At 56.2% G+C, this 22,364-nt stretch overlaps 1 protein-coding gene and 1 long non-coding RNA gene across 4 annotated transcripts in view; one reads left to right on the plus strand and one right to left on the minus strand.

Annotated features, from left to right (window-relative positions):
• PRKCZ (protein kinase C zeta) overlaps window positions 1-22,364 on the plus strand; it is a 97,788-nt gene that overhangs the window by 49,729 nt on the left and 25,695 nt on the right. For 2 of the 3 annotated variants that reach the window (XM_067717744.1, XM_067717746.1), the window contains 3 exons: window positions 16,597-16,682; window positions 21,170-21,301; window positions 21,806-21,956. In XM_067717744.1, the coding sequence (XP_067573845.1) occupies window positions 16,597-16,682; window positions 21,170-21,301; window positions 21,806-21,956 (369 nt within the window). The remainder of the gene's footprint in view (window positions 1-16,596; window positions 16,683-21,169; window positions 21,302-21,805; window positions 21,957-22,364) is intronic. The other variant, XM_067717745.1, reaches the window with a different exon arrangement.
• Window positions 19,194-21,896, minus strand: LOC137214160 (uncharacterized). The gene is made up of 3 exons (XR_010938786.1): window positions 21,815-21,896; window positions 19,810-21,602; window positions 19,194-19,596 (listed from the first exon to the last, which is right to left on the minus strand). It is a non-coding gene; the product is annotated as an uncharacterized lncRNA (long non-coding RNA).

The raw sequence follows: 22,364 nt of genomic DNA on the forward strand, positions 1-22,364 counted from the left end.
GGCCTCAGTTTGCTCATCTGTAAAGTGGAGTCCACGGTACCTGCCCCTTTGTCCTCTGATGATCAGAGGTTGTAACGGGTATTAAAACACTCATTACAACCACTGACCTGAGCTTCATCAGAATGCCCGTGGAGGGGGCCGGGCGTGGGACAGGGAGAGGGTGCTGGCAGCAGCTGTGACGCGGGGCTGATACCGGCTCACCCTCGGAGCTGCACCTGGGCTCGGCCTCTCAGCAGCCCTGTTCACGGACCTTCTTACAGACCCGCCTGAGGAGGCAGGGGGAGCCCAGGTCACGGCCTGCGCGACGTGTGCGTCCCTGAGATTTGATCGTGTCGGTGTTGGGAGCCACACGGGGAAGGTGATGGCTTCCCAGGGCCTGGGCTGGGGACGGGGCAGGGAGGCTGTGGCCAGGCGCAGGCAGGAGGCGTGGGGAGAGTCCAGCCTCAGCCACAGGAAAAATTTGTGGACTTGGTCGCTGGCTGGGCATTGAGGGAGCACAGGTTTCTTTCTGCCAGGGGGGCCCCGGGAGGGGGAAGAGCCGGACAGGAGGGGGCGTTTCCTAAGGGCTTCCGTGAGTGACCAACAACTGAAAACAGATTCTCTAAAACTGAGGCAGGAGACCCAACAGCCAGGACTGACCCCGGCTCTTCCTCGGGCGGCCGGACCTCTGCAGTGCTGGTTTCCGCAGAGGGGCTTACCCTCCGTCAGGCGCCTCATCAGGGTCCCTGGCTGCTGGGTCACACCGACGCCTCGTGCCCTTGGTCACTCGCCCACCTTCAAATCATCACTGGTGGAAAGCCCTGCACGTGGCCTGGCCTGGGCTGGTGGGCATGGAGCCCTGCAGGGCGGGGGTGTAAGGAGAGGGACCCCGCCCCCCGCCCACCCCTTTCATCTGGTTTCCGATCTGCTCCTAAGGGCTGGTTTATCCAAGAGAACCACCCTCCCTGCCGCTCGCTGCTGCCACTGTGGGTGGCCACCGGCCTGCATTTGGGGGCACTCGCTCTTGAGCGCTGCCCCCGGCGCCCCGCCAGCTCACCACTTGGACCTCAGCCCTGCCTGGGACGGATCCCACCCTCACCAGAGCCTCTCTGAGCTCCTGCTTCAGGGGGTCCAGATCCTTTCCGCAGTCCTCGTTCCTTACGATCTGATCCTCAAACTCAGGATTCACAAGAATTTGGCACATGTGTGTGTCCAGCCTCCTGTCCAACCATCTGTCCATCGAGGCTCCCAGATATCCACCCAAGTGGAAGAGATGAGCGCAGGGTGAAGGGCAGGCTGGCTTCCTTTCAGGAGGGCCGGGAGCCTCCCCCGCACACCGCGTTCTGTCAGTTCTAGGACCAGCCTCCCGCTTCCTAACATGGCTGAAATCGGAGAGCATCGTGCAGGTCTGGGTGTCCCCGTTTAGCAGGCAACGTTTCTTTCTTTCTGGTGCATAAAATCACGGTGTTTCTGACAGTTGATGGCCTCTTAGGTTGGATGAGGAATGTCACAGAGGTGGGCTGGCGTCAGGCAGAGAGAAGGTTGGGTGCGGGCATGGACGCAGGCCTGCAGGTGGGTGATCCTGAGGGATGTAGGTCTGCGGTGTTGATGAGGGCAGGGAAGGTTAAGGTCATTGGTGTTGAGCTAAAGACATGGGGACCTGTGGCTCGAATCTTTGAGGACAGGGCAGATGGTGTTGAAGTGTGGAGAGAGGGGAGGGAAATGGCTGGGGGGGCAGCCTACCTCCCGTCCCTCTCCCCTCCCCAGAGGGCGGGTGTAGGGCCGAAAGTTCCAGCCGTCTAATTATGCCTTGGACCGTGACGACAGCCCCCAACCTGAAGCCAATCTCATCAGCTTACAGAAGACACTCAGGACTCCTAGGGTTTTAGGAGGCGTGTGCCGGGAGCACAGTCGTGATAACTTTGCGTTTCCACCCTCTTCTCGGGCTGTAGGGGTCCCGCTCACACGTCCTGCAGCACACGGGCTTGTCAGAAGCTCTTTGCAAGAGAGCACGTGTGAATGGTCCCGCATCGTGGCCGTGGTCCGACCTCCTCTTTACCCCTGAGGCTGAGTAAGCATCTCACTAACGGGCTGTTTAGGACCCACTGCTGTCGGGTGCCCGTCCAAGTCTTTTGCTTAGTTTCAAAATCAGGTTGTTTAAAAACAACTTAATCGGCCGTGCGTCTGTTCTCCTGCTTTGCAGGAGCTCTTTGTGTGTTGTGGATGCGACGCTGCCAACACCTCCCCTCACTCAGCGGCTTGCCTTTCCACTCTTGATGAACAAAAACTGGACGCTCACTCTACAATTAGTGCTTTTTGTATCCTGTTAAAGAAATATCCCCTTAACCCCAGGTCCTGAGTATTTTCTCTCCTGCCCAAATTGCAGCTTTTCATTTGTCCTACATCACCTGGGAGTGAGTTTTGTGTATGGCATGAGGTCGGGGCAGAGGTTATCCCCACCCCCCCCGCCCCCTGCCGTGGTGATAACCAGTTGATCCAGAACCACTTATAGGAAAACCCATCCTTTTCTCACCATGATTCAGTGACATCCTTATCATACATTGTCGGGGGTGGGGGCGGGCTGTCTCTGGACTTGTTCTGTCCTATTGGCCTTTTACACCAATATCACAGTTTTAACTCAGCTTTTTTTTATTATTATTAATTTGTTTACTTATTTTAATTTTTTTTGTCTATGTTGGGTCTTCATTGCTGTGCGCAGGCTTTCTCTAGTTGTGGCGAGCAGGGGCTACTCGTCATTGCGGTGCACGGGCCTCTCATGCAGTGGCTTCTCTTGTGGCGGATCACGGGCTCTAGGCACACAGGCATCAGTAGTTGCAGCACGTGGGCTCAGTAGTTGTGGCTCATGGGCTCTAGAGCATAGGCTCAGTAGTTGTGGCACACGGGCTCGGTAGTTATGGCTTGCGGGCTCTAGAGCACAGGCTCAGTAGTTGTGGCACACGGGCTCAGTTGCTCCGTGACATGTGGGATCTTCCCGGACCAGGGATCGAACCTGTGTTCCCTGCATTAGCAGGCGATTCTTAACCGCTGTGCCACCAGGGAAGTCCCCTAACTCAGCGTTATAATAACTCTTAATATCATTGTGTTTTAAGTCCTGCGATTTTGTTTTTCTTCAAGAGTATCTTGGTTGTTTTTTACTTTTTCTATTTCTATACAAATTTTACAGTTGGTTATAAGTTTCCCAAAACCCAATGAGATTTTTTATTTGGATTACATTTGAGTTCATAGATCAACATGGGAGAATTGACATCTTTACAGCACTGAGGTTTCCAATCCATGAGAATAGATTTAACCCTTCTTTAAATTCTTTCAGTAACGTTTGTGGTCTCCTGTGTAGCAGTCCTGCACAGTTTTTGTTAGATCATGTCACTGCCGTTTACTTTTTTGTTTTTAAAGAATTTATTAGTGTTTGTTTGCTTCTGGGTGATTTTTAAAATTATTATTTATCTATTTTATTTTATTTTTGGCTGCATCGGGTCTTAGTTCCCCTGCAGCAGGTGGGATCTTAGTTCCCCAAACAGGGATTGACCCCGCGTCCCCTACATTGGAAGGCGGATTCTTAACCACTGGACCATCAGGGAAGTCTCTGCCATTACTTTTTAATGCTGCTTTAAGTGGTGTTCCTTTTATAATTTTGTTTTCTATTTGTTTGCTTATAAAAATGTATGGAGAAATGCAGTTGATTGTCGAACTCTTGTCCAGCAACCTTGTTAATTCACATATTAATCCTAGTATTTTGGGACTTCCCTGGTGGCACAGTGGTTAAGAATCCACCTGCCAATGCAGGGCACACGGGTTTGATCCCTGGTCCAGGAAGATCCCACATGCTGTGGAGCAACTAAGCCCTTGCGCCACAACTACTGAGCCTGTGCTCTAGAGCCTGTGAGCCACAACTCCTGAGCCCACATGCCACAACTACTGAAGCCTGCTTGCCTAGAGCCCGTGCTCCGCAACAAGAGAAGCCACCGCAATGAGAAGCCCCCGCGCACTGCAACGAAGAGTATGCCCCGCTCGCCACAACTAGAGAAAGCCCGTGTGCAGCAACGAAGACCCAACGCAGCCAAAAATAAATAAAATAAAATAAATTAAAAAAAATAAAGTAGTCATACTAAATATGAACAACAGCTTTTAAAATTTATCTCCGTGGTGTATTTTGTGACAATGGCGAATCAACGAACCCAACGCAGCCATAAATAAATAAATTATTTAATTAATAAATTTTTTAAAAATCCTAGTATTTTATCTGCAGGTCCCTTTGGGCTTCCTGTATACACTACCGTTTCGCCAGTGAGTTTTATTTCTATTTCCAAACCTTCAGCTGTTGCCTTGTGGCACTGGCACTGTTTATCTTTCCAAAACATTGAGCCTGTGTCCAAAACATTATGGAACAGAAATGCTGACGACAGGCATCCTGTCGTTCTAGATTTCAGTGGAAAGTTTTCACAATTTTACCATTAAGGATGTTGTCTGCTGAGTGACTTTTCTTTCTCTTGTACATTCCCATCATCAAATTAAGGAGGTTCTATTTTATTCCTAGTTGAGGGTTTTATCCTGAATAACATAGAATTTTACCAGATGGATTTTTTTTTCATCTGTTGACATACTTTTCTCTTTTATTCTGTTAATAAAGTGAATTACATTATTTGGCTTTGAATGTTAAACCAACCTTGCATTCACTTAGTTCACCCTGTTTGGCTATAATGTGTTATCCTTTCTATATTTTGCTGGATTCAGTTTGCAAATATTTGTTTGGCATTTTTGCAAACTATGTTTACAAGAGAAATTGACCTATAATTTTCTTTTTCTGTAATGTTGTCAGAGTTAAACATGGAGGTATATTGGCCTTAAAAAATTAATTGAGCTTTTTAAAAAAATATTTATGTTATCTTATTTAATTTATTTTGGCTGTGCCAGGTCTTAGTTGCAGCTCACGGGCTCTTCGTTGCAGCATGGGAACTCTTAGTTGCGCCGTGCATGTGGATCTAGTTCCCCGACCACGATCAAACCTGGGCCCCACACATTGGAAGGCAGATTCTTAACTACTGGACCACCAGGGAAGTCCCTGAGCTTTTTTTTTAATTCTTGGGAAGATTTACATTAAGACTGATGTTATTTCTAAATTAATTATTTAGAAGAATTTATAGCAAAGCTCCACGAGCCTGGAGTTTTCCTCGTGGGAACATTTTAAATTCTAGGTTTAATTTTTAAAATACAAATTAACTATTCAGATTTTGTATTTCTTCTTTTGTCACCTTTAGTAAGTTGTGTTTTTAAGGGTATTTTAAAGTCTAAATCATACTTATTGACATCGTACATATCTTTATTATCCTTTAAAATATCTTTAATATCTATAGGTATTAAATTATTGGAAATTTGACTTTTTGGTTTTCCTTCATGTATTTTGTGCTATATTATGTGCGTACAGATTTAGGATCATTCTATCTTCCTTTTGAATTGACACTTTTATCATCATGAAATGTTGCTCTTTTAGATGAAAAATATTATTAGCATTTATGTCTCCTGTGTCTGACATCAGTATAACTATGCATGTGTGTGCTGGCGGGGAACGGGGGGATCTTAGTGTTTATGTGGTATATTTTTTCCATCTTTATACTCAACTTTTCTGTATCATATTTTGGAAACAGCTCTTATAAGCAGAAGTTAGTTGTTGTTTTTGACCTAGTGTGAAATCCATGTCTTTTACTGAAGCATTTAGTTCATTTACATTTAATGTCATACTGATAAGTTACAGTTTAAATCAATCATCTTACTATTAATTTTGTAACTGACCTATGTGTTCTTTCTTTTGGCCTTCCTTGCCTGCCTTCTTTTGGTTTAATCAAGTGTTACTTTTTTTATCACCCCACCCCGCCTTTATTAGCTTTGTTAAGTAATACTTTTACAAAATATACTTAAAAAAATATTCTAGGGACTTCCCTGGTGGCACAGTGGTTAAGAATCCACCTGCCAATACAGGGGACACAGGTTCGATCCCTGGTCCAGGAAGATCCCACATGCTGCGGAGTAACGAAGCCCGTGTGTCACAACTACTGAGCCTGCGCTCAAGAGCCTGTGAGCCACAACTACTGAGGCTCTGTGCTGCAGCTACTGAAGCCCGTGCACCTAGAGCCCGTGCTCTGCAACAAGAGAAGCCACGACAATGAGAAGCCCACACACCACAACAAAGGGTAGCCCCTGCTCGCCAAAACTAGAGAAAGCCCACATGCAGCAGCGAAGACCCAATGCAGCCAAAAAAAAAAAAAATTCTAGCGGGACTCCCCTGGTGGTCCAGTGGTTAAGACTCCGCCTTCCAATGCAGGGGACACGGGTTCGAGCCCTGGTTGGGGAACTAAGATCCCACATGCCGTGGGGCAACTAAGCCTGCGTGCCGCAACTACTGAGCATGCAGCCCACAACTAGAGAGGCCACGTGCCACAACTACAGAGCCCACACGCTTTGGAGCCTGCGTGCCACAACTAGAGAGAAGCCTGCACGCTGCAACAAGGAGCCTGCGTGCGCAACTAAGACCCGACACAGCCAAAAATAAAATAAATAAATAAATATTTTAAAAAATAATAGGGACTTCCTCGGTGGTGCAGTGGTTAAGAATCCACCTGCCAATGCAGGGGACACGGGTTCAAGCCCTGGTCCGGGAAGATCCCACATGCCTCGGAGCAACTAAGCCCGTGCACCACAACTACTGAGCCTGCGCTCTAGAGCCTGTGAGCCACAACTACTGAAGCCCGTGCGCCTAGAGCCTGTGCTCTACAGCAAGAGAAGCCACTGCAACGAGAAGCCCGCACACAGCCATGAAGAGTAGCCCCCGCTCGCCACAACTAGAGAAAGCCCGTGCAGCAACAAAGACCCAACGCAGCCAAAAATAAATAATAAATTATTTAAAAAAAATAATAATATAATAAAATAAAAAATATTCTGGCTACCTTAGGAATTTTAAGAAACATTGTTGGAATGCACCTTAAGTTACTATTTTTGCTATTTCTGGGTAAGGCAAGAACCTTACAACGCTTCAGTCTTACTTATCCCCTTGTCAATTTTTATGCTATTGTTGTCACGTGTGTACATTTCACTCCTGTTGTAAACTGCGCAGTCATTGTTAGTGTCGTTGGAAATAGCGCGCGTTCAATCATGGTTAGCGCTGTTGGGAATAGCGCGCGTTCAGACTCCCCTTCGGACGCACACATTTCTTCCTGCAGCGTGTGCTTACGTCCGAGACCATCTTCCTTCCCGAAAAACTCCCTTTAGTATTTCTTCTAGCAGAGATTTGCTGACAACTAATTGGTTTTTGTTTCTGTGCAAACATCTTTCTGTTGCCTTCGTTTCTGAGGCCATTTTCTCTGGGTGTGGAGCCCAGGTGGGCAGCGTTGCTCTTTCAGCACGTCTGGTGCATCATCTGGCCTCAGCCGTTTCTGTTGGAGACTCGCCTGTTCCCCCGTTACTCCCTTGGTTGCTTCTCTTTCCTCTTTGGCTGCCTTAAAATGGTCTTTGTTCTTCTGTTTTAGCAGCCTTGCAAAAGAGGGGGAATATTGAATTTATCCTGAGGTTTGTAGAGTTTTTTGGATCTGCGGCACAGTGTCTTTTGTCTCTGCTGTGATACATCAGCCGTGTCCTTTCACATGGTGCCCGTCCCCTCTCCCTTTGTCCCCCAGGCGCCACATCCATGTCTTTTCACCGTGTCCCATATGCCCTCTTCCTCTTTCCTGCACTTTCTTCCGTCCCGGTTTTCCCCCCACTGTGTTGCAATCTGGATCTTTCCTACTACTGTGTCTTATTTTGTCTAACCTGCTCTTAAATCTGTCTCCTGAATTATTCATTTCAATCATTGTATTTTCACTTTGAGAATTTCTAAAATGCTTGGGTTTTTAGAATGTGATTCCTTTTTGCATAGACCCAGTTCACAGGTGAAATTCTCTCATTTTACCTTTTTCAATATACGTAGAATATCGGAATCTCCTGGGAGGCCATTTTTATTGACTGTTTGGTCAAACGCTCCTACTTCTTGACCTTCCTGGTAACTTTTTACTGAATATCAGATACTGTGTTTGAAAAAGTGTAGGAGCTCTGAGTGAGGTTATTTTCCTCTTGAAAGGATTTGACTTTATCCCAGCAGATGGAGTGTGGGTGAGTCACCTTGATTCTGTTGAGGCTGGTCTGTTTCTCATTTTCCTTTAATATCTTTTAGTAATTGCAGCTGGAAAAGTCTGGGGGGTCACCAGGACCCCAATCTCCAGCTTTTGTCTCCCCAGCGCTGTGAGTCAGCCAGAAATCTCCACCGAGCTTTTTTTTTTTTTTTTTTTTAACCTTTTAGCAGCTCTTTCTGCTTGATTTCTTGGCCTTTTGCCCTGGATTTGTGCGGCGTAGGACTCAGCAAATGCCTTGAAGGGCAGCCTGGATTTTTGGTTCATTGCTCCACACTCCCCTTTCCTCTGGGACTTTGAGAGAGCCTCGTAGTGGGGGGTCACCCCGCCACTCCAGTGAGGCTGGGGGGCAGCACGTGAAACCTTAAAGATCTGGCGAATTTGTCTGGCCAAGTCTGGGGCTTGCTGGGGACCTGTTGCTTGCGCTCCTTTTCTCTTTCTCCTTTTGGAGTGGGACTGACCATCCTGTGCCTGTCCCAACATTGCATTTTGGTTTGGGTTTTGGTTTTTGTTTTCTGGCCACTCCATGTGGCTTGCAGGGTCTTAGTTCCCCGACCAGGGATTGAACCTGCACCCTCGGCAGTGAGAGCCCCGAGTCTTAACCACTGGACCACCAGGGAAGTCCCCCAACATTGCATTTTGGAAACACACAACTTCCCCAGGTCCAGGCCGGGGGCGCCTTGAGTGTCACCCCGCCCCCCGGTTTAGATGATGTTTCAGTGAGACTTTGGACATCAGTGTTGCTGCAGGAGTGAAGGCTTCGGGGCTGTTGATGGAGTGGGTGTGTTTTGTGTGTGAGAGGGGCACGAATCTGGGGGGGCCAGGAGCAGATTGTTTTGGACCAAGCGTGCCCCCCAAATTCCTGTGTGGAGGCCCCGACCCCAGGTGTATGTGGCGCTGGGGTCGTGGGGAGGGGTGCTTGTGCCGCAGGAGAAGAGACCCCGGGAGCCCCTCTGCCGAGTAAGCTGGCCGAGGCCGTCGCCAGAACCCGGGCCTCCAGCCCGCAGACTCTGCTGCCGCCCATCTGTGGGTCCCGGGAGGACCCAGGCGGCCCCTAGGGCGGGCTTGTCTCGGCTGCCCTGAACCCCAGTTTTCATCTGCAGTTGGATCGCACGAGCGCCAGGCCTCACTCTCCGCTTGGCCTCCCAGGAGCCAGCCTTGTCTCCCATTCTGACCCGCACATCTGGCCGTGATGCCGGCCCATCCTTGTTGTGGTCCAGCCACCACTGGCTGTCTTTGGAGGGGCTCTGTCCTCAGTCCCCTCCCATCGTTTCCCCCGGCACACTCGGGGTGCCCGTGTTCCCGGCCCGAGGTCTTCTCCCGTCGGCCTGGCCCTGTGCTCCGGGCCGCAGGTGCAGCGGGTCTGGGGGGAACGCGGGCCCCTGCAGCACAGGTGGGCTCTGAGCAGCTCCAGGACTCGTGCTGTTTATAAGAAGTGAGTCCGTAAAGGAGGACGCTTGCATGGAAGGGAGGTGGTTCGGCGGAACTCATCTGCAACAGATCGCTTGCAAGTTGGTGTACGTTTTTCCAGAGAATCTTTCTGAAAACATTGGTCAGACATTTCATCAAAACTCAACTCATTTCAGGACAAATTTGTATCTTTGTGATAAAAACTGTGAGAACGTTGAACTGTTATAATATCCCCCCTCCCTCTCAAAGCACCTCTTAGGATTGGGTTTCTCAACTGATGGTGTTTGGTGACAGAGGGACAGCTCTGAGGAGCCCTGGGAGGCCTGCCCTTTCTGGGAACCCCTAGGGTGTGGCCCTGGCCTTGCGCCCCCTGTGCCTCGTCAAGGTCTGTTCTTTAATGGGGCGTCTGGGGCCCTGTGACAGCAGCTCGAGCCAACAGGAATGGGCCCTTGGGTCCGTCTGGATGGCTTGGTCGCCCTGAACACCGGTGTTGGGTGCTGGCCGGGCCCCTGCTGTACACGGAGGACGCCGTCCGGTCCTCACAGCTCCTGTCCTGGGGAGCAGAAGACCTTTCTTTTCGTAAGCGTTTCTCTTTACAAACATCAGGAACCTGGTCCTTCGCTGGATCTCTCGCACGTGCCGGCCCCCCCGTCCCTCGGAGCCTTTGTGGGAGTGAATCCGCCACTCGGGGCTCCAGCGCTGGGTCAGGGTGCGTCCGTCAGCCGCTCCTCGAGGGAGACACCCCTTTCCCCTCCCCACCCCCGGCGGCTGCTCCATGGCGCCCGTGGCCACTCTCCTGTCCACGGCGCCTGGCGTCCTGACCTTCAGCCGCTGTGTCCTCACGGGCACAGCTCAGATGTCCACCTTGGCCACCAGGGAAGGTGTCCGGCAGGTGGACTCCTGCAGGTGTCGCCGAGCCTCGGGACGTGTGTCTGCCCCGCCGCTTTGCACACAGCGCGTCACACTGGGGGGACCCTCGCGCCTCTTCTCCCTGCCGTGTATGAGGCTCAGGGAAACGAACCGCATGCTGGCCCTGGTCCCCAGCTTCCTCTCCGTGGGAGGCCCCACCAGTGCTGCCGGGCCACGGCACTGGCACGTGCTCCAGATAGCTGTGGCCACAGCTGATGGTCTGTCCCCCCAGGAGACATCCCCACAGCACGTGTCCAGAGGCGGCAGTGTGGGGTGGCAAGCCTGGCCCCGGTCACTCTGTCTTCCCGTGGCCATACGCTGGGGCTGGCCCCACCTCGTCCACACAGCCAACCACGCCCGGGCCCTGTGTCCCTGCTCCATTGCCCAGGGAGGGGCAACCTGGCCTCAGAGGGAAGCCCCTCTCTGCAGCCTGATTGGGTGGTTTCAGTCACGTGACAGCCCTGGACCCATGACATCCCTGGGGTCACCCTTCTTGGATTGCTTTAGACCCAGATGGTCAGCTCCGCGCCAGCAATGCCAAGGCTTGGGGGCCACGTCGGGACCATGTGCGGAAGGCAGGCTTCTGTGGGAGCTGGGCCGCTGAGAGGACCAAACTACCGCTGTGCCCACGTGGCTGGCTTCCTGCCAGGGTGGCTCTGAGACCCTTCCCAGGTCTGCACTGTAGCCTCTCAGAGGTGAACCACCTCTCAGAGCAGCGGATTTTAAGTTGCATCTTCTGCTGGGACACATCAGAGTGAGGGGCAGGAAGCCACAAAGGAAAGGGCCCTGGAGGGGGCGACCCCACCGGCACTGCTGTATCCTGCTCACTGCTGCTCCGCCCCCAGCATGACCCGCAGAGCCACAGGAGGACACGGCTCTGGGGACAGTGCCCGGTCCCTCCTGAGACACAGCGACCATGTGGTGTGCGTAGCAGTGGGCTGCCGCGTCCACGGTCGGGTGACACCAGCCACTGGGAAATGCAGGCGAGCTGTGAGGCTCCGTGGGCTTCCTGGGACTGTTTGTCCACACTGGCCACCGTCCCTCAGGACCCCCAGCCTGTGCGGCCACCAGGCATCTCAGCAGCACCAGATACGTGGCCCATGGCCAGGCCAGCGTCCCACGTAAACCCCAGACTCCTGCTTCTAGATGGTCACGTGCAGCCTGCAGTAGGAGCCTTCTGGTGGGATGTGTGGTTGGTGAGGACAGGGGGGCCTGAGTGAGTGCGCTGCACACTGGACACGGGCCCCGCCCTCCTGAGCATGGACCCCAGGGGACGCCACTCGCCCGGAAGGAGCTGGGCCTGGGGGCAGCAGCGCGCGCTCTGCTGAGGACCCCACCCCCAGCCTGAGGGACGAGGGCCCCTCACCAGCTCCCTGGCCTTGCCTCGGGCTGGTCACCAACCCGGAACCACCAGGAAGGCTCTCGGCTGACCCACATGCCCCGTCGCCGGAGCGCTCCCGCCACAGTTTCGAGGTGCTCTAGGGCTGTCCGGGGGTTGTGCTGGGCTGGTCACCTGGGCGGTGGGTCCGTGTCCAGCAAACAGTCAGAGAGGCTTCCAGTAGCATCGTGATCTGCCCTGAAAATTCGGAGCACCCCATGCTCCCCCCAAAATCTGGGGGCTGCCTGGTTTGTTTCAAGGTCTGTTGCTCTAAGCTCCTTTTTTAAAGTGTATTTTCTTCGCCTTGTCAGAGCCCTCAAGATGCTCCATTGCCATAGAAACTGAGCTCATTAAAGTTCCCTGCAGCCGTCCTAATTATAGAATTCCAAAGACAAGCGGAGAGCTGCTTTGAGGGTGTCGTTCAGGCTGAGAAGGTATAGGAGCGGCTGAGCAGACGGGGCCACGAGGGCCCACTGTCGTTCCCGCTCTATGTCCATCCAGAGCACAGGTGCCGTGGAGGCGACCGGACACCTCAAGGTGCCCCGCAGGCTCTGACTTCGAGCAACTCTGACTCCGAAGTCGAGCCTCCTGACCCACCAGGATTCCGGGTGGAGCAGCTGCGGGGTCAGCCGGAGCCGCCCCCCAGGGCCCGCTTCCCATGGAGGCCTTGCCAGCCCACCCGGCTGAGCTTCCGGACCGTTTACCACTGAGATCAGCCGAATGGGAAGATGGACACTCAGGGCCCGCGGTGGGTGCAGCGGGCGGTGGGGCGGGTCATCCCCAGAGCGCCCGCCCCGGGATGCGCTCTGCACGTGCATGTTCCCTGAGAACGTGTGTCCTTTTCTTTTTCACACTGTGTCGGAGCAATGCTAACCGAGGGGAGACTGCAGGCAGGTTACACAGGAGCTCTCTGAACTGTCTTTGCAACTTTCTGTACATCTGAAATTACTTCAGAACAAAAACTCTGTTTAAAAAAATATATATATTTTTAAATGCAGGATGCCCTGCTGTCCCTTGTGGTTCCTTGTGAGTCACCTGGGCACTGCTTTCCAGGTGGCAACATGGGTGTGGATTGGAGACCACAGGGGCTCCCCCGCCTCTGCCGGAAGTGATGCCAGGGTGTGGAGCCGGGCTGTGCACTGCCAGGGTCTCTGACGGCACCTTCCTGTCTCTGCCTGGGGTGGGGAGTGATGGAAAGTCCACCTGAGAGTTCATGTGAGTCAGTTCTCCAGACGAGAATAAACAGGACGCGTGTGTAGAGAGAGTGTTCACATGTCACGGAGGCTGCAGGCTGGGTGCAGGAAGAGCCACTGCCGTAGTTCAGGTCCGAAGTCCATCTGCTGCAGGACTTCCTCTCGCTGGGGGACGTCAGCCTTGGGGTCTCTTCAGGCCTTCGCCTGATCGGACGAGGCCCACCCTCATTGGTTTAAACGTTCATTTCATCCAGAAACACCCTCACAGAAACATCCAGAATAATGTTTGACCACAGATCTGGGCACCGTGGCCCAACGCAGCTAACACATGAAATTAACCACCACATTCCCCTCCTTGCCAAGAGGCATCTCCGGAAACCATGCTCAGTCTCTAGTTAAAGACAACAGCACGGTCACACCTCTGCCCGACACTGCACGGCGGTCCTGTGTGCGCAGGACATGCACTGACCCTTCCCCCAGGAGGGCTGGTCGTCGGGAGGGGCCTAGAGGATGTGGCCCCCTCCTGCCTGCTCACCACTTTACTCCCTAGTTCCCCTCCCTTAACTTGCACATCTGCAACTTCTGTGGCCTGGGAGCAGTGTCACATCAGTGCCGTGGCTCTCTGAGGCAGCCCTGCTGGTCGGTGTTCTGCCGTGGGTGTGAAGCGCACGTCCACAGGCGCTGCTCCCCGCTGGTCAGGGTGCGAGCCGGTGGGGGCGTGGATGTGGGCCCCTGCGGCGGGGTCGCATGCAGCGGTCGGGGCCTTTCTGTGCAGACTCAGAGCTCTGTGTTTCTATTAAAATCTGAAGCTAGTTTATAACCATGTCGTTGTTGCTGCCTCGGGCCCCCCCTCTGCGTTTCTACAGTTCTGATTGTACATTGTTCACTGCAGCACTCGAGGCACTTCAAGAGCATGGGACTCACGTGTGTTATAAAACAACGGAGCGGACACGCGTGCCCTTAGCAGCCGACCCGCCCAGCGCAGACCCACTGCTTCTGGTCTTCCACTGACCAGAAGGATTTCATCTCACACCTGCGCATCCTGAAACGACACACTGTCCGTTTTGCTTATTTTTTAGTTTGGTAACAAGGGCATCATTTCACAGAGCCCGCTTTATGGACGTCAGTACGTCGCTTCATATTGATTTCTTATTTGGTTTGATTTTGGAAGATGTGTCTGGGCTGCTGAGCACAGCTCAAGTCAGGTTACGGCCGACGGGTCCTCCTGAACGGCCACGCCCGCAGGTCACTTGTCCTCTTGCCGATGGGCCTGGGCGTCCGCAAACACCCTTTGCCGGCTGCGAGCCCACGTGTGAGGTCCCTCGGGCCTTGGTCTCGGAGCAGTGCAATTGCTGGGTCCCGGGGAAGCACGCGTGCTCTCGACAGTCAGTTTTGGCCCCGGTTTCGCCCGTCTCGGAGGACAGGCGACTTCCGATGGCTCTGGTCCTTGACGGTATTTGCCGTTGCGGAGGCTTGTCTTTCGTTGACGCTTCTGTTGCTTTTTCCTCGCTGATCTGTGGAAGCACCTCCCGCATCCCGAATCGCTAACCTGTCTCTTGGTGCGGCTGATAATGGAGACGGGTTTGTCGGCCTCTCGGGCGGCCTCTGGATGGACATGCGTCCTCCCCTCACGGTACTCAGGTGTGTCCCTCTCCTCTTTGGGCCGGTGCTTTTTTGTCGCTTTGCCTCTCGTGGTGAGTCCTTATCTTTTGAGGCCGCGGCTTGTGTGTGGAGTGAGGCAGGCGTCCGGTCTGCATGGGCTGCCCTCACGATACCTGGATGGGGGCGGAGACCACAGGAGCTCACTTCCCAGGGTCTGGAGGCTGGACGGCTGAGGCCCAGGTGCCAACAGGGTCGGTGCCTGGTGAGGACACTTGGCTCGCTCGCCACCTCCCCGGTGTCCTCCCGCCCTGGAGACCGAGCTCGAGTGTCTCCTCTTCTTGCGAGGATGCTAATCCCGTCAGGGGCCCTACGCTCTGACCACTAACCTCCATTGCTTCCTTAGGGGCCCCACCTCCAAATACAGTCACATGGGGGCTGGGGGTAGGGCTTCCACGTGTGATCTGGGAGGGCACGTAGCAGCAGGGCTCCAGGCTTCTCTCTGTGGACGGTGGGACATCGCCCGCCTTCCTTCAGTCCTGCTCCGTGCCCAGGGGTCAGCAGGGCTCCATCCTGTCCCCTCGCTGAGCTTTCCGGCCTGCTGGGGGCTCCCTGGTACCCTTGGCCTCTGCTAGGACGTCCTTGAGTCTCTCATTTCGGGTGGCTTTGCTCAGATTTGAAGGGTATCCGGTGGGCTGCATTTTCAGGCTTTCACACGGCGCGTGTGTGAGCGCAGGAAGGAGCCGGAGTCTCGTGCCACCGCGTCCCCGGCTGAGAGCCCGGCTCCCTCTGTGTCTGTGTCACTCGGTGCCTCATGCCTCCGTCTGCGGGGACAGCCGGGGGGTGTGTGCGCCACATGCGGGGACGTTAGCGGGAACCTGCCGGGGGCCAGGCTTCCCCCAAATCAGGCCGGGAGGGCCGCACCCTGTCACCCGGGCAGGGGTCCTGGGGCGTCACCAGGGACCCCTCGGAGCCCAGGGCAGATGGGCTGGGGGGTGAGGACGCTACCTCTGGCCGGCCCTGTTCTGTCTGGGTGTCGGCTTCTCAGTTTCCCACTTCGTCTCCCATGTAACGGGAGAGAAGCCGGTTTTGCAGTCACTGTGACCTGGTTTCGGCAGGTTCCAGCCAGAGCTGTAATTTGCTTGTTTTAAAAACATTCTGTTACGGTTTCCACGTCAGTATATTCCTGGCACTTCCCTGACTTCTCATGAAAGTCGCCTTCACTACAGAGCTTTGTAAAGGCACAAAGCTTCCCGTTGTATCCTGAGTATTTTGTTTTCACATACTTTCAAAGTGTTTTGAAGGAGCAAAGTTGGAAACATTTTTGAGGAAGAATAAAACCAGCGGTTCTGGTTATACGTTCAGCTCCGTGTTTTTAACGAGCAGCCTCCTTCCTCAGGAGTTTGAATTATCGAATGCAGGTTGTGAAAGCGACGGTTTGGGTAACTTTCAATTCAACATTAGTGTCCGGTTGGTTTGGCTTTACTTCTGTCCCTAGATTTGCTCTTCAAACGGGAGCCCGGGACGGAGGGGGCGGGATGGTGCTGGCTGGACGGACGCCCGTCTCGGGCTGACCGTGGACTCCCCGGCGGCCAGGGTCCCTCTGAGGACGGTTGGGCGTGCACGTCCAGGGGGCCCTCGGCCCGTCGGAGCCTGTCCCTGTGTGGAGAGGGGCCTGGTTTTCACGCCCGGAGGGAAGGGGGTGGAAAGGAAACACGTGGGAGGCCACACGGGCCCCGATGTCTTCACAGCCTGACCCTCCGCGGAGGGCAGCTCTCGCGGCATATCCAGGGGCATCAAGGGGAGGTCGACCCCGGGATCGTGTGAGGAGTGGCTGTGGGGACGCAGGCGTGTCAGCTCGGCGGGTGGCCTGTCCCCACCGCACCGCACGTGGCGGAGCTGGGCTTGTGGGCCACTAGGCTGTTTCTTTACCCCTTTCTGCTGTTCTTTCCAGAATCCATCTACCGCCGTGGAGCCAGAAGATGGCGGAAGCTGTACCGCGCCAACGGCCACCTCTTCCAAGCCAAGCGCTTTAACAGGGTGAGTTGCTGTCGAGGCCGCCGAGATGCCCCCACTCCCCCCCGCCAGAGGAGGTGCCGGGCTCTGCCCTGCGCACAGGCGAGGCCTCGAGCCGCTTCCACAGCCGCTGCCCCTGGATGACAACGAGCCCTTTACGAAGCTCCCTGAGCCCGGGAAGGTGCCAGCTCAGTGCCAGCTCGGGCCTTTCTGATGAACTCAGCCTGTGTGTCCCTGTTACGGGATCCCCTGTCCAGGCGCTGTGGCTCCCGCCTGCCTGCGTGCATTCAGAAGGGACGCAGACTTGTCCCGTTACCGGGATGCGTGTGTTACCCCACAGTGTCCCCGTTGGTCCCAGGGGTGTCCTGCGAAGCCCAGAGCCCGAGACAGCCCTCCAGCCCCCGGCCCGCGGGCCCCGCTGCCCGGCCCGCTCCGAAGGCGCTTTAGCCGAGCATCTGGTGTTGCTCCTCGTGCTGCCCTGTGTCCTGCGGAAACCATGGGGCTCGCGAGGCTGTGTAGCCGTCCCGCTGGCAGGTGGGTGGGGAGGCACCTGCAGGTGTCCCCATGGCCGGCGACCACGTGCCCCAGGGCTGCCGGCACAAAGCACCACAAACTGGATGCTTCGCCGTCCGTTCTCTCGCCGTCTGGAGCGCAAGCCAAGGTGGGGCGGGGCCGCTCGCCTCCCGCCGCTCTAGGAGGGTCCTTCTTCCTGTGTAGCTTCTGGGGTTGCTGGCGGTCCTCGGAGCTCCTGGGCTGGGAGCTCAGCCCTCCAGCCTCTGCCGCCTGCTCTCTGTCTCTGCTCCCCAAGGACGCCCGTCACGATTAGGACCCAGTCTGACCTCATTTTAGCTTAACTAACTGCACCTACAAAGATACTTTTCCACCTAAGGTTCTGGGTGGACCTGAGTCTGGGGGGACACCACGGAGTCCAGTACAGCAGCCAAGTGCCCGCTGACCTGGGGACCCCCGCACGCGCTGAGCGCTCTGCCCCCCCGCCCCCCCCCACGTGGCGCGCCCCCTCCGTGCCCCTCACAGCCCCGTGTGTGCCACCTCCTGCCGGGCACAGCACTCTGCCCTGATGGTTGTGCCCGCACCTGGCACACGGGAGGCGCACACGACACAGTGGGTTATCATTTACTGTAATGGATGACTGGGGAAGAGGCAGCGGGGGAGCCCTGGGCGCCATGTTGGGTGTAAAGAAGGGACGCGGCGTGTCTGTCGGGAATGAGAAGGGCCCCGGGAGCCTTGGCAACGTTGGGAGGGCACGGGGTCCTCGGGACATCGATGCTGTGGGGAGGTCGGGTGTCACCGAGTGCTGGCAGAGGGCTCGGGTGCGGGAGTGATGGGCCTGGCCGACGGGTGTGGACGTGAGACTTTGCAGTGAACCACCCAGACGGACCGGGTGAAGCCTGGAGAAATGGGAACGTCCAGCCCCGTGACGCGAGGCCCCCACTGCCCACCCTCCCGTGTTTATTTAAAAAACGGACGACCAGCCAGCTTGTGGCCGGTGGCTTCTCTTCCTGTGCATCTGGGCACCGGCTTGGTTCTGCCAGAGAGGGTCTCAGGCAGACGGGATGGGCCACCCTTCAGGACATCAGAGAACTGCTTCCCTTCATGACAAATTGACTCACGGGCCCAGGACGAAACCCACCCACCCGGCAAGGCCGCCGGAGGGGCCTGGCCGCTACCTCCCTGCAGGTTCTCCGAGGAAAACCCATTTCTCTGATGGCAGGGTGCAGAGCCTGGCACTCCTCCTGCCGCACCCTCCCCAAACTCTGTGGGCAAAGGCTTCTCCTCAAGGAGGAGGGGAACTCAGCGGCGGGGGGGCGGTACCCACTCCAGCCCCGTCCCCACCCGCTCTCCCCGAGCGCCAAGCGGCTTTTCACAGACACCAGGCCGAGGAGGGAGCCGACCCCAAGACCCCCGACAACTCTTAACCAGCCCCGCCATTCACAGATGGGGAGGCGGGCGTGTCGCCGTTTGTCACCAGGCACAGTTCCCACCAGGGTCCTTGGGCTGCACGTCTGAGGCCGCACCATCCACCAGTGTTCATTACGGGGCCGCGAGGCCACCCCGCGTGTCTCAGGAGCTCCACGCCTGGCTCTGCGGGCTCAGCCAGATTCCCAGGGACAAGCGCATAAAGGAGGCCACTGCCCTCCTTTGCTGGTGACCCAGGGACGGAGGCAAGGGCTGTCGCCTCACTGGCCCGAGCTCCCTGCCTGGAGCTGTCTCTGCACTGGACACACCTGAGCTTCTCGAGCAGAGAGGAAGGCTCCGATGGGGACTCATGGGGGCGCAGGGGCAGCGTCCAGCCCACAACGGGAGGCCCTGAGGCCCTCAGCCCCGGGGCCGTTGGTCTGAGCAGCTGGAACAGGGCTGAGGCAGCGAGCAGGTATTTCAGGCTTTGTGGGCCGTGCAGCCTCTGTCACGACAGCCGGGCCCTGACTCGGCCATTGCTGTTGCCGTGGGAAAGCAGCCCCGGACGCCGGTGGCTGAAGCCTGAGCGAGGAGCCGCCTCGGCGGCGTGTAAGGGGCTTAAAGTGCTTGCAGCCGTTAGTCTGCTCAGTCACGTGATCTTTCTGAGACGTGAAGCTTGGGTGTGAAGTTTTATTTATTATCATTATTGGGTTTTTTGGCCGCAGCTCGCGGGATCTTAGTTCCCCGACCAGGGATTGAACCCGGGCCATGGCAGCGAGAGCGCCGAGTCAACCACGGGCCGCCGGGGCGTCCCTAAGTTTTATTATTCCGTGGCGCGCTTCTTGAAACGTTGATAATTCAAATCTAGTTTTGAAATAAAGAGCCTTTGGTAACATTGTGGCTGCCCCTCCTGGGGGATGCCTGCACGTGGCCTCGATGCGACTGACGGGTGCTGGAACCCGGCAAACTCGGCTGCCCGTGATCCCCCGTTGTCCTGGCCTGGACCCTGGCGAGGGTGGCTCTGTAGGAAGAGGGATCTTGGTTAATTCGCGAAGATACCAGGTGGCTGTGGGTTTGCCCCAAACGTGATCCAGGCATTGTTCGATGGTGTTCTGGAGAAAGCAAGACACATTTAGCGCATGGTATAAAAGGACGTGGATTTTTGTAATGGTTCCATGAACGGTGAGCGGTCCTCAGAGATGCCGCCCCTTCCCTGAACCCCGAGTTTACTCACCAGCGCTCACCCTCCTCGGGCAGAGGTGCCAAGGCTGGCGTTAAACTGGATTGGCCCGAGTCGGAGGTCTGGGGGGTGGCCCTCTGTCCAGCCCCCCGTCTGGCCCTTGCTGCCGCATCTCAGGCCGTTCCCAGAGGGAGTCCCACAGCCCGTGTTGGCCTCCTCGTGGAAGGGATGGTTCCAGCAACGTGGGGGACTTGGGTACATCCTTCTCTTTCCTGTTACCGAAGTTGAAAGCAGGGGGGCGCGCGGGCGCACGCGTGTGGACTTGTCTTCAGCAAACCTTTATTGGGCACCCACTGTGTGCCGGGCACTGTCCCAGGTGCTGACCACGTGGCCGTGACTGAGACGTATGCGCTCTGTGTATGGGGAGGGGGCTCCTTCCTGGTGGGAGATCGGCTTCTCGGTGCCCGCTGGCCGCCAGAGCCCGTCCTGCGCCTCAGGCCCGCACCTCGTGAGGGTTCGCTGTTTCCCAAATGAGCTGCATTGCGCGGCTGGTACCGTGTATCCTTTCTGTTCTCCAGGAGTAATTTGAGACTCTCTCAAAAGAAAGAAATTTGTTAAAAAAATAAAAGGCAAAAGAGGGTAAAACGCGAAAACAAGTTATGGCTGGAAAAAAACTAAGTGGGGAACCTGTCGACGTGCGGACACCACGGAACTGCGAAGATGACTTTGGACGCCGAGTGGTGGGCGGGTGACCAGGCTTCTGCACACGCTCACCTCCACGCCCTTTGTGACATTCCAAAAACTTCTCCAAACAAGCCAAAAATGATCATGAATTTCAGGTGTTTAGAACCAAGAAGAATAAAAATTGACCATTTAAAATCTTTTAAAACGCTGAGAAAAATGCCAAGATAATTGCATGGAGCCCCAGAGCAGCTCAGAATCCTGACACGTCCTGACACCAGGCAGGGTCGCTTCTGTGGTCGTCGTGTAGGTGGGTGTTTGGACGAGGGTCAGGCAGCCGGCTCTCCCACCCGCTTCTCACCTGGGTCCCTCCACCCACAGGGGGCCCCTCGGCTGTTCTGAGCGCAGCCTGGTAGGAGCTACGACTCCCACTCCAGGCCCTGCGAGCAGGGGGGGCGCTGCCCGTGGAGGGGTCTCCTCACCCCTGCCTGCCGGGGCCTCCCCTTTTCCCTCACAAGGAGCAGAGCCCCAGTGCCCTCCTTGGGGCCCTCGGTTCCCCCAACCTTGGGACGGAGCTGCCGAGCCTGGGCGGGGGCCTGGTGCCGGTTGGATGAGGCGACGGGGCCACCTCCCGCCCCAGCTGCGCGTCGTGACGGTGCAGCATGTCCGCGGCGTGGCGGGGCCCCCGGGGGCACCGGGCCCGGCTGACAGCGGCTGTTCTCGTCCCGTGCAGAGAGCGTACTGTGGCCAGTGCAGTGAAAGGATATGGGGCCTCGCCAGGCAGGGCTACAGGTGCATCAACTGCAAACTGCTGGTCCATAAGCGCTGCCACGTCCTCGTCCCGCTGAGCTGCGACAGGCATATGGTGAGTGGGGACCGGCACAGCCTGGGCGGGTGTCCACACTGCCCCAGGGGCCCTCGGCCTCCTTCTGTCCAGGCGGGGCCCTGACATCGTCCCTGCCACCCGCGAGAGAGAGGAGGGGGCTCCCGTGGGCTGCAGGGTGACGGCCCAGGTCCGCGGTCCGGGTCGGGCCCTCTTCCTGAGCCCTGGGAGCCCCCGGCACTCCTGGGGGCCGCAAGGTCCACCAGTAGGGAGCCTCCTTGATTGTGACGTCAGCCGTGGAACCCGGAGCTGGGGCCTGACTGCAGCCGACGCGTGATGGGGGCTGGGGGCGGGAGAGAGGAGTCAGCGTCACTGTGTAAATACACGCGCTTTTAAAGCACCTGCCGGGAAGATCGCGGCCCGAGGGGCTGAGTGGTCACCTCGGCCTGTGGACTCACAGGTGACTTCAGTGCTCCTCCTCCCGTGTTCAGTGCGATGATGTAACAGTTGAGTGATACGTGTGTTACAGTGTGTGTTACATAACAGGTGACTCACAAGTCTCCGGAAGCCCCGTCGTGGCGCCCGCCGGGTCACTGTGTTGCCGTCTCTCTGCAGGATTCTGTCATGCCTTCCCAGGAGCCTGCAGTGGACGACAAGAGTGACGACGTGGACCTTCCTTCTGAGGAGACGGATGGAAGTAGGGGCTGCTCGCCCCGCCCCCCGGGAACACCCGCCCGCCTCCCCTTCCCCCGGGGCACCCTTTTAGATCCTCTCCTCTCACCAGGGGCCAGTACCTGGGAGCATGTCCCGTGCTCGCTGCGGGACTGGGGAGGGCTCTCAGGGCCCCCCTCGTCCGGTCAGAAGTGGGCGGGGCGGCCCTCCCTGGGCGCCCACGTCTCTGTGTGCTGCTGCCTAGGGAGCCCGGGGCGGGGTTGCCCTCTGTGCCGACTTCGGACGTTCTAAGAGGCACGTAGCGCAGTGGCCGCCATGGATACCTGTTGGACTGATGGCCCAGCTCTGAGCTTCTGCAGTTCTGTGCACCGTTACAAGGGTGTGCAAGGGCCCTAGCCCTCGTTTGATAAATGAGTTCCATCCCCTGGGATGA

This window comes from Pseudorca crassidens, chromosome 2, assembly GCF_039906515.1.
Source record: "Pseudorca crassidens isolate mPseCra1 chromosome 2, mPseCra1.hap1, whole genome shotgun sequence".
Taxonomy (NCBI): Eukaryota; Metazoa; Chordata; class Mammalia; order Artiodactyla; family Delphinidae; genus Pseudorca; species Pseudorca crassidens.